Source organism: Carassius carassius, chromosome 18, assembly GCF_963082965.1.
Source record: "Carassius carassius chromosome 18, fCarCar2.1, whole genome shotgun sequence".
In the NCBI taxonomy this organism is placed as follows: domain Eukaryota; kingdom Metazoa; phylum Chordata; class Actinopteri; order Cypriniformes; family Cyprinidae; genus Carassius; species Carassius carassius.
The window spans coordinates 12,007,344-12,019,688 of NC_081772.1; the positions used below are offsets into that span (position 1 = coordinate 12,007,344).

The 12,345-nt window shown below is 35.8% G+C and overlaps 1 protein-coding gene across 1 annotated transcript in view; it reads right to left on the reverse strand.

Moving 5' to 3' along the window:
• Nucleotides 1-554: 554 nt before the first annotated feature.
• LOC132092386 (lysophospholipid acyltransferase 2-like) overlaps nt 555-12,345 on the reverse strand; it is a 30,369-nt gene continuing 18,578 nt past the window's right edge. Inside the window, exons 3-14 of the mRNA XM_059498609.1 lie at nt 11,811-11,888; nt 8,455-8,550; nt 8,317-8,372; nt 6,515-6,569; nt 6,121-6,304; nt 4,386-4,578; nt 3,367-3,470; nt 3,209-3,273; nt 2,248-2,380; nt 1,857-2,008; nt 1,103-1,766; nt 555-1,072 (exon numbers count right to left, since the gene is read on the reverse strand). Of these exons, the coding sequence (XP_059354592.1) occupies nt 1,610-1,766; nt 1,857-2,008; nt 2,248-2,380; nt 3,209-3,273; nt 3,367-3,470; nt 4,386-4,578; nt 6,121-6,304; nt 6,515-6,569; nt 8,317-8,372; nt 8,455-8,550; nt 11,811-11,888 (1,273 nt within the window). The 3' untranslated portion in view covers nt 555-1,072; nt 1,103-1,609. The remainder of the gene's footprint in view (nt 1,073-1,102; nt 1,767-1,856; nt 2,009-2,247; nt 2,381-3,208; nt 3,274-3,366; nt 3,471-4,385; nt 4,579-6,120; nt 6,305-6,514; nt 6,570-8,316; nt 8,373-8,454; nt 8,551-11,810; nt 11,889-12,345) is intronic.

The window sequence follows — 12,345 nt, forward strand, 5'->3', positions numbered from 1 at the left end:
TATGGATGTTTCTTCAACTAGCAAACTGTATTGTATGGAAACTTCACCCTGTGGCCATAATAAAATAAAAAATAAAATGAAATAAAAAAGTACAATAAAATGCTATTCAATAAAATTAAAAAGGCGAATTTTTAACACTTTCACTAGTTTCAACAGTGAACAAAATGCATGTTATTTCCACCATATATAAAATTATGTAATGTGTTTGAAATCATTCTGTGATGGACGTTTTGCTATTATTTTATTGATTTCAAACCTGACATTATATGTATTTAAATTTAGACATAAATTTGCCTGTAGTGGAAGAAACGTCCCTATAATATAATGTTAGCAACATCAAGTAACTTATTGTTATCTGTAGTGGCACAAAGTGCACACTTTATGTCTGTAGAGCAAAGGGCAGATGTTCATCCAGGTTGAGGCATGTAAGAATACGGAAAGTTAAATTACCAAAGCTTATTAAACATTTACTACGGAGTAATGAATGTGTAACTGTAGCATGTACAGTATCTTCTCAAAATGGTAAATCAGAAGACAAACAGACCACAAAGGGGTAGTAAAAAGACCTTTTTTTTAATCACATAATTTGCAAAAAACAAATGCTCCAGATCCACACAGAGAACGTAATGTTTCAAGCAAATCCAGTGGACATCCTCTACAATTTCTTTATCCTTCTACAATCTTTAACACAAACATCAGCTTCATTTCCAACTTTAAGCAAGCTAAACCCTGAAGGTGACTGAGGCCATACAAAATGTGCATTACTCTGCATACAGAATCACCACCTGCCTGACTCACAAAAGTCACACAGTTAACAGTACTAACCTTTTTTTGTTTGTTTTTTGCCAGATGTTACGCTAACATTTCATTACTTTCCAAAATTCCCCGTTTAGATTGGATCATCCTGAAAAATACTTTTGTTAATGAGAAAAGAATCTCTGGTCTTTAAATTGGAATGTATTATGCGTAACTTTCAAAGTTTTATGTGAAGACTACATGGACGAGAAGCTATGACAGACCATAACAAACATAACATGACAAAGGACCAAGAGCCCAGTTTTGGAATCAAAATCTTAATTCAGTCTTTTTGACTTCAAAAAACTTTGTCTTAAATTTTTTGACATTTTAAGTTTCTTTTGCAAAAACATCCTCCATCCTTTGATCTTCTTTTTTCCAATAACTTTATTATTTTCTAGTTAGTTTGGTTATATTTATTTTTACCCCTACCACATTAAAACATTTTGCTTTCAAATATAATATTGCCAGCTTTTTGCAAGTGGTATTGGTCTTGTCCCTTGCAAAAAAAAAAAAAAAAAAAAAAAAACCTATTTACAGCCCAATATAAGACCACCAGATGAGGACACTAATACTTGCTGTGACAGGTTGAATTACAAAGGCAAGGTCACATAATTCTATACAACAGTGTTTTCTTGGCAATAAAACTCCTCTTATACCAGTCTGATTCCATCAGCTCAAATCACTGTCCAATCCCAGTACCACTATACTGAGCCAAGAGATGATTTTCTCTGTCAGTCCAGACAGAGGCTGGAGAATAGGTACATCTGCCCAGTCTGTGTGTGTGTAGAAGATTGGTAAGGTGTTTCAGGACTCATGTGGCTTTTTGTTTCTGGTTGCTGTTGCTGTCTCTGCTCTCCAGGCTCGGTTGTACGGCAGGCTGTTGCTCTTTCAGCCTCAGGTGGCGTGGTTTCACAGGCAGCACGATGGCCAGCAGTATACAGCCTATGTGGATGCAGAAGTACCATGACCTACAAAGTGATGGAGACAGTAGAATATCAACTCATGAATGAAGAAAAAAGTTCTACATTTTTAGTATCCGTTTTTGGTGTCCTTCCCACCTGTAGAACTTGAGCGAGGGGCCAACAGAAAGCAGAACAAAGGGAATCACTGTGTAACAAATGGCAATCTGTGTAGCTGCCCATGTGATGACATCATACACAAACTTGAGAGTTGGTGAACCCAAGAAATATGGTCTTACATTGTGCCTCACCTGAAGGAGAATAGGAAACACACCATTAAAAAAAAGGGAGGAATACCAACTAACAACAGCCAGAAACCCAAGCAATGATAATCAAAAACTATTTTTTTCGACAATGGTCATTTACAAAAATAAACAAATAAATCCCTGTGCTCTTTATGGCCAAGCAAATGACAACATTACATAAAAGGCACAGGAATATTCCCTATGTGAAGTGTACTTCATGTTTGGTAGAATGTAATGTCACTCACAGCTCTGGCTGCGAGAGTGATGACGATGCCAGTGAGGAAGGTGAGATAGTAGCCCGGGTAAGCCCCATGCCACATGGCTGACAGCAGGAAGGTTGCAGCTGTGGGGTTGTAGGGACAACGTTCATAACACACCCTACAAGACAACAAACAGTGTCACACATAATAAAACAATATAAAATAATCATACTAGCATTATAAATAAAAAGAGGAAGGAAATGATTCTTCATCTTTTCATCTAATGCTTATACTTCTATGCTTACAGTATCAGTTGTTAGTCTGTTTGCTTATAATGACACCATGTTAATTATTGCTAAACTGGATCATTGTGAAAAAGCACCAGTAGATGGAGCCATCTCACACAGAGATTACAGAGATCACTCAATCTAGGACACACAATAATTAAAACAAGCACAGCATTCATTAAATCATGAAGGTAGAGGACTAGTGACAGACAGGTACTGTAATCACACTACCATTCAAAAAGTCAGGGGTCACGAAGATTTTTTTTTTAAAGCAATTAGTATTTTATTGATTAGGATGCATTAAATCTATCAAAACATACAATGTTTTTACAAGATTTTTTATAGCAAATAAATGTGGTTCTTTTCAACTTTCTATTCATCAAAGAATCTATCATAGTTTCCACAAAAATACTGAACACCAAAAATGTTTTCAACATGATAATAACAGAAATGTATCTTGAGCAGCAAATCAGCATGTTAGAATGATTTCTGAAGGATCGTGTGACACTGAAGACTGAAGTAATGATGCTGAAAATTAGCTAAGTCAAAGGAATAAATTACATTTTTTAATATATTAAAGTGGAAAACAGTTATTTTAAACTGTAAAATTTCTGTTTTTACAGTAGTTTTGATCAAATAAATGCTGCTTTGGTGAATACAAAAGAATGCTTTCAAAAGCATCAAAATCTTACCGACCCCAAACTTTTGAAAGTTCTTACCTTTTAAGCCAATGTGCTGTTTGAATGTTCCAGTTATCCAGGAATACCTTAAAGCTGGTGGCAAGCTGAAAATATAAGAGTTGACTTAACTGATTAAAACACTTACGATTCACTCAGAGGAGGGAAAAAAACATCAACTTAAAAGCAACTGAACTGACCTCTATATTCATGATCCTTAGGTTGGAAATGAGATCCCATCGAGGCAAACCATTACTGTCATAGCCATTAAATCCAAATCCTGCTGCGTTATTGATGGCATCAGCTATTCAGAAAGACAGCGTGAGTGTCAAGATACTCACATCAGATATAAAAAATGTTATGGAACCCATGATACACAGCACTAAGGTTGTTTCTACCTTTATATAAAGTGTATTTATAATGGAGCAAGTATTTAGTTGTCAGGAATTCAGAGAATTCTGGAAATGCTTGATGTTTTTATTTTATAATTCAAATAAGCGTGTACCGCAAATACAATAAATACTGGTCGATTTTTTTTATCTTACCATGTCAGAACCTACTACATAAATTGAATAACTACATTCAAATATGAGTTTTAGTTCCATCTTTAGTCTAAAGAGGGCAGTAAAACACAAGTCATATGGACTAACTCCATATGTGTTGTGTAAGCTGTTGATCCCAATTCAAATGGGTCAACACAACCAATGATGGATGATGCATCCTAATGTGTAATTGATCATGCCCAAGGCATGGCATAAACGATAACGATGAACGGTGAAAAACAAGCTACTGCTTGTGCTTGATTAAATTATTCTTTCCAGGATTGTTCAACAAGACACATATATAACACACTTGGGGAGAGAAAGGACAACTTGGAAATAGGAAAACAGATTAAAAAAAGAACTGTCATGCCTCTTTGAAATGAGGGGTCAATTATTTTTCTGAGGGGGGAATAAGACATGATCAATCTGCAAAGATTTGACTAGCCTAGTATGTATATATAATACATGAAGATTGGACATGTCTTACTCCCTCAGAAAAATAAGTGCATGATGCCTCTGTGAATGAGAAAAAAAAACTAAACATGATATCCATCATCATAACAGAAGCAAAGAGACAAATGAGACAAACCAATAACTTTCAATAATAAAATCAAAACAAGAAAAAGAGAGAAATCTAGCCAGATGGGAAAAGAAGGAGAGGCAGGAAGTCCACGCACCCAGAGTCCAAACAAAGTAGTATTTAGGCCGGGTGGTCAGCATGGACAAATACAGGTAGACCACCTGAGCATAGAAGGGTGTGGTGGCAATAAAATCATCATCAACGTTACGCTCCACAGGACAGACTTTGCAGACGGAGAGGAAGACCAGCAGTGAGATGAAGCAGGTGGCCAGTTTCCGGATGACCTCTGTCTGTTAAGAAATGCACAACTTAATAGTTTTGAATAAAACATACTGTAGATAATATGTAGACTAACATTGTTCGGGAGGCAGACACACTCTTGCAGTTTAAATCTAGATTAAAGACCCATCTCTTTAACCTGGCATACACATAACATACTAATATGCTTTTATTATCCAAATCCGTTAAAGGATTTTTAGGCTGCATTAATTAGGTAAACCGGAACCGGAAACACTTCCCATAACACCCTATGTACTTGCTACATCATTAGAAGAATGGCATCTACGCTAATATTTGTCTGTTTCTCTCTCGTTCCGAGGTCACCGTGGCCACCAGATCCAGTCTGTGTCCAGATCAGAGAGTCACTGCAGTCACCCGGATCCAGTACGTATCCAGACCAGATGGTGGATCAGCACCTAGAAAGGACCTCTACATCCCTGAAAGACAGCAGAGACCAGGACAACTAGAGCCCCAGATACAGATCCCCTGTAAAGACCTTGTCTCAGAGGAGCACCAGGACAAGACCACAGGAAACAGATGATTCTTCTGCACAATCTGACTTTGCTGCAGCCTGGAATTGAACTACTGGTTTCGTCTGGTCAGAGGAGAACTGGCCCCCCAACTGAGCCTGGTTTCTCCCAAGGTTTTTTTCTCCATTCTGTCACCGATGGAGTTTCGGTTCCTTGCCGCTGTCGCCTCTGGCTTGCTTAGTTGGGGATACTTCATCTACAGCGATATCGTTGACTTGATTGCAAATAATTGCACAGACACTATTTAACTGAAAAGGGTTTCATAACTGAATCCAATGATGAACTGCCTTTAACTATCATTTTTGCATTATTGACACTGTTTTCCTAATGAATGTTGTTTAGTTGCTTTGACGCAATGTATTTTGTTTAAAGCGCTATATAAATAAAGGTGACATTGACATTGTTCAAAAGTTTGGGGTGAGTGCATTTTTTACTGTTGTTTAACAAGGATGCATTAAATTGATAAAATATGAGAGTAAAGATTTCTAAAGCAAAGAAATGCTATTCTTTTGATCAAAGATTCCTGAAATTAATGTATAAATAAATACATTTATGCATCACAGTTTTCAAAAACATATTAAGTAGTATAACTGTTTTCAGCATCAGTAAGAAGCGTTTCTTGAGGCCAAAATCAACATATTAGAATGATTTCTGAAGGATCATGTGACGCTGAAGACTGGACTAATGATGCTGAAAATTCAGCTTTATAGGAATAAATTACATTTTAAAACAAAGTAGAAAACAGTTGTATTAAATTAAAAAATATATATTTCACAATATTGTTTTTTACTGTATTTTCGATTAAATAAATGCCTAATATCTTTACCCAAACTTTTGAATGATAATGTATGACAACATTTGTTCAACATTTAAGCTCTCTGTTACATGAATTGGTGTATAATGTGATATTATAAAAAAAAATAATAAATAAAATAAAAAAATAATTATATATATATATATATATATATATATATATATATATATATATATATATATATAAACAAACAACTTAATAAAACGAACATTTGGTGAAGGGTCATTCAGTCTGCTCTTCCCATTGACTTTTCCTTTGGTCTCAAGGTCTCTGTGGCGATAGGGGGTGCCCTCGATGAAGGCAATGTAATCGTTATAGGAGCAGGTGGGACCAGCCAAAATCCCCATGAAATTACAGTTGTAACTGAAGTACTCCAATAAACTGGGCATCCGTCTGAATGACACACAAATACAGGATGATGCATTAAGACCAGAATAACATCACAACTAGTAAAGAGGACTTGAGATTAAATATAAAGGACAAAAGTAACTAGTTTTTGAGACCACAGTTACACACTCCCAATCAAAAAATATAATAATACATTTCTTCATTTCATTTAGTCTTTTTATTGTCAACAATCAATGGTCTTTTTAATCTTCCTACCTTATGGCCAACAGTTTTTGACCTTGGTTTAGTTGATCTTCTTTCCTTGCCATTCCTGTAAACATACACACACACACACACATACACACACAAAACATCAATACAAACATCCATAATAAAAGCAAAGGTAAAACATAAGGTAAAACAAATAGCTTCAGTCCACATTCAAGTTAACTGCATAGAAAAGGCGGACCAGTATATTATTCAAAATGACCATAGGCGCACAAATTCTTAGCTTGTGAGTTTCATCTAACACTCGCTGGCCTCTTCCTGATTTACAGAGATAATTAGAGAGGGAAGAGATGTGCTGTAAACTGACTTGGCTCAGAGTTCATGTGGTCGACTCATGAATCTCCCCTGCTTCAGTTGTTTGTCTTCCTGCACGATAAGACAAGGAAGGGATGACCCAGGGTAAGTGGCTTGAATAATTTCTTGTTGTTTTATCGCCACCCTTATATGCATAACAAGACGAGCCACTTAAAATGCTTTCATTACGGTTTATGGCTGACTCAGTGAGCAGCAGCAGTGCAGAGACAGATCTTCACCCACAATAAGCACCACAGAGTTAGTGATGGAGGTCAGCAAGGACTTCTATGGGGGAATTTGTCCTATAAGTGTCCTACAGACCATAGGGAATATCAGTGACAGGTTATTCAGGGCAACAAGCGAGTGAAACCACTTTATAAAAGTCCTGGCATACAGCTCACAAAACAAATTATTTTATATCGGAGTAACAGAATATATCACAATATAGTTATTTGTACTGAAAATCAATGATAATTGCTTTATATGTAAAATAATAAATCACATGGTATTGCCCATTTCTGGATAATCCACTGAATTAAATACTTTCCAAATGAAAGGTGCTTCATCACATTTGGATTATGTTCTATATTTATCTGGACTATGATGAACATTAGAAGATACAATCATTCATAACAACTGAATGAGATGTCTGACATCAGTGCAAAAAAAGCATCATGTTGTGTAACAGGAGTTAAAAACGGACTTAACGCAGTAAAACCTATATAAAAAATGGATATTTAGGACCTAAAACTGATAGCTGGCACATTTGTGACAGCACATCAATTTATTTCTATATGAATGCCTCAAGTTTCAACAACACCCATTTATAAGTTATTAAGTTCTTCTAGTTCTCGTCTTCGTTCGTATTAAATTATAACTAGACTGTCGAAAAAATTTAATGTTAAACATGCAACAAAAACTAAATTAAAACGATATACGTTAAACAAAAATAAAACAAAAACAAAGACAAATTGAAAACAACAAAAATTCAACATAACTATGTGCAGCATAAACAGTACCAGCAAAATCTGATACAATGCCGCCACTGCACAGCGTAAATCGTCATCTCGTCCAGTACTACTCTTGCATTAGACATTCAGTGAGGACAAAACAGAGTAATTCTTAAGGGAATCCGCTCTGTTTAGAAGAATCTGAATGACAAAGGAGCAGCTGAACTCAGCAGAGGACAAAGAAATGAATTAGAGATAACGGTATTACTAAGAAGTGTGGCGTGGGGAGCACACATCATACGGGTAATCTGTCACCCTGTGGAACAATAGAGGGGTGAAGAGAAGGGGGGTGGCTTGTTTTCATTTGCTTTCATTTCATCCCCACTGCCTTCCATTTCTTTGATTAGTTTCTCAGGCCCTTTGCCAGCACATCTGATGATCACAACAGCAGCCACCTTGAATAGCATCCAGAACAGAATCCCAATGCTTCATTCCTGTGTATTCTAAACTTTAACCAAACACACAGACACACACACACTCACTCACCATCATGGATCTCAAAAGCCACACTGGTTATCTTCTGTGTGATGACCATCATCGGCCTGTCGGAGAAAAAAGAGAGATGCGAGTAGACAACACAGAGAATGAAGCTTAGAAACTTCACACAGAAAGGCGTATTCTTACCCTGTGAAATCTGCAGAGTACATTCCGTAATCAAAGACGTAAACCCGGGTGATTTGGCAGAAGCTTAGATAACCCAAGGCGACCACCAAACAATATCTGCAATGTGAACCAAACAGCAGGTTTTACAATGCAAGACATTCCTGATGCATTAATGCACTGGAGTATAAAAAATGGAAAAGCTTAGTTCCATTCCACACGTACAGTACAATGATTGCAAGCCAATAGTAGAATGAATCCATCAAAAAGCAACCAAGCTCATCTTGAAAAAGGTGCACTGAGCATTTTTTTTTGTACTTTATAAGAATAAAATACGATTATTAGTATCTAGGCATGTAATCCTTTTATTTTGAAACAAACATTTGATGGATTCCATTAATGCACTTACAACCATTTTTCTTCAGACAATACACATAAATTGTAGTTTTACAAGAGCTTTGATATCATAAGGGCCTGAAGAATATCATACGGAGAATTTTATGATCCATTAAAAACATCAAAATCATGAAAACATCATTTTTTTGAGCCAAAAAAACAAAACAATATATTTTTTAAATAGGCTAACAAAGAGCTCAGTGATATTTCCAGAAATGTACTCTCAGCTGTGATGAGGGCTTTCGATATGCAGAGGATGAACAGCAGACTGTGTGTGTGTGTGTAAACATTACTTTCTACACTAATGAATGACATTATTGCTCCCTATTATTGTATGATGCAGACATTTTTTTAATGAAGGCAGAAGATAAAAAGCCACACATTGTCAAACACACAACCACAGATGAAACTGATAGTGCCATAGAGGCGTTTCATTATCGCTGATTGAGGGAAGGCTGCACGTGTTTGCTCAGTCTGTATGGTATTGTATATGGCTCTCTGGAACCCTGGATTGCAAATTGAGGCACATATGTGAACATTTACATAATTATACAAAATAATATAAAATAAAGCAATAAAATAAAAAAATTCTATATACTGGAGTGCCCACTGTCTTAAAGAATCTGGATTTATGAGGAAGTCTAATTTTAGAAGTGTGATATATAGACCTTGAATAGTCATGTAAATTATTCAAATCATAAAACGTCATGGACATTTTTAATGAATACAAATTTGTCTAGAACGTTCTATTTTCAAATTCTAAAACAAATCCCAAACAACTGGAAAAGTTATGGGGCCTTCGAATAATGTTGTGGACCATGAGAGTGGCCTTGGTGCCTCTTTTCATATCGTAAAATAATTTGAATTGCAAATAATACTTAATATACCATTTAATTATGCACTATATGTACAGTATGCTACTCATGTAAGAAACTGTTTAATCGGGATAAATAGGATAAATGAACAGTCAGCCTGTCACAAAACTCCTTTGTCCTCTGATCATGCTTTTTGGCAGGTTACTGGTTTTGTTTGATGGATTTAGTAGGAAGTTAAACAAGCTTAACTGTATATTCTGCCTTGTTTTCTGAGTCATGTTTAAGACATGGTGAAAAAAGCAGTGTGAACCAATGCATGAAAACATGAACGTCACATAAGTGCTTTTCTGTTGTCCATGCAAACATACTGACTGAGAGTTTAGTATTAGACAGCAGCCACAAAAAACTCTGTTGTGTTCTGTTCACTGCACATGAAAACAGAGGGTCATTAGTCCAGTAACTGTGTGGTTTTAAAATGCAAGATCTGTTAATCTCACAGACAAAGATAGGGAAAAGCAGATGAAGCTAACAGAGACTAGAATAACAGAAGCTCCCAGTCATTCTCATTATTTCTTATACACACACACACACACACACACACACAGGCGCTGTAGTGATGACACATTCAGCTCAGGTCCCCAGACACTGCAGGTGTGAGTACAAAGATAGACGAGGGCTGTGTGTCATGCAAACACTTTCCATTCAACAATGCGAGTGTTTTGCAGGTCTGCAAAACAGTTTGTCCCCCAAATGAATGCCAAAAATAGAATGGTCTCAACCTCCGTATGTTTCCCAAAACAACAAAACCAGTAACTTGAGTAGCATTTCTAGACAACCCACCAATAGAAGACAGAAAAAGGAGGAGGAAGATTTTTTTACCTCAACAACTAGCCTTGAATCATCCGAAGACAGTGATATCACCTCATTTAAAACAAAACGTCCCTAAAGGGCAGTCTGGCAGAAGTCAGACAGTGAGGCAGTTTTATATTTACCACCTAGTGAAAAGTTTCTGGCAGCTGGCAGGAGATGGCAGAGGGGAAATAATGGAAGATTTTATTAGACCGGGGAGGAGGACAGTGACTGATGGTCAGCGGGTGAAGAGAATGATCTCTTTCTCATTATAATTATCTCTGGGTCAGTTTTCAATCTTTCATCAGCAGAGTCTGGCTCTAAGAGAGGGACTACTTCTATTAGCGTGGACCTCTCTTCAGCATGAAGGATTCACAAACATCTGTTCCATGTTCTATTGAATGTAAAGTAAAATGTTTTGAATGTAATGGTGTTCATAATGTATGGTCATATATTTTCCAGTGAAACAGGATATGCAACAACAACAAAAATAATAATAACAACCTTTATTTTATCCATCAGGGATTGACTGTGTTTAAAAATGAAAACTGATGTCAAATAAAATGGAAAATCAGTTCAGAGGCAGAACCACTGTAAGGTTTCAAAATTTTGTTGTTAGTATGTGCTTTTTCTTTTCAATTAATACTTTCATTTAGCAATTATGCATTAAATTGATCAAAAGAGACATAAAATTGAACAAAATGTTTCAAACAAATGATGTTCTTTTGAAGTTTCTATTTATCAAAGAATCCTGAAATAAAAATGATCACGGTTTTCCCAAAAATATTAAGCAGCACAACTGTTTTGATCTATTTTAATATTGAGTATAAATCTTATTTCATAATATTAACGTTTTCACTGCAGTTTTGACCACATAAATGCAACATTGGTGAGTATAAGAAAAACCTTACCAACCCAGGACTTTTGAATGGCAGAGTTCATTTTGATGAAAAATACAAGACAAACCTTTTTCCTTTGTATTAACAAGCACTGCTGAATAGTTGCAGACATTTTTAATAAAGACCTGATAAATTTGAGATTTTTAGTATAAAATAGTAGTGCACTATCATTTTAGTATCACTTAGTAGTATAATTTAGTAGTATAGTCAGTTTATTAGTTTTGAGGCCATTTTGTGCAGTCAACAATGCACTTGTCCAGATATTTCATTTTCTCTTTAACAGTAAAAGGAGTCACTTTTTTTAAATGTTGCCTTCAATGCTATGAAAGTTAAAAACCAAACCAAATCATAATTTTTTTTAAAATTCAAAGCACTTTGGAGTATTTTCAATGTTGTTGTAGTTGTAAAATTATGGACTGACTTGTGCATGTGCTCAACTCCGGTCAGAATCATTATGCCATAAGTAATGCCGCTCTGGAGCAGGAAATGAAGAGCATACCTGTAGAAGAGAGAGAAAATGTTATTTCTATTAGTACAGCACATAAGAGGAAACTCTCAAATCAGAGACTCCAATTCAAATTTTTCTCTAATTTTTGATAGAGGTAAAGCCTAGATTTAAATGCACATCATCTAGATCAGCATAAAAACTGAACTAAAGAACCATTATTAATTTAAAGGGTTTTCATTTGACATGTTATTGAAACATTGGCTTGACTAACAGTTTTTGAGATTTTGGCTTCTCCACATTTAAGTAGAAATGAGCTGAATTTGAATTACCCAGACTCACCAAAGGGAACAATGCCTTCATGTAAAGAAAAAATGCTTTATGGAAGCTTATCTGTCAGACACAATTAAGCACACACGTACACAAACACGGACACTTTAACAAGGGTTTAATACAAGCTTGTGTGGGTCAATAGTGAATCTCACAACACAGATACTAATGTACATAAAAC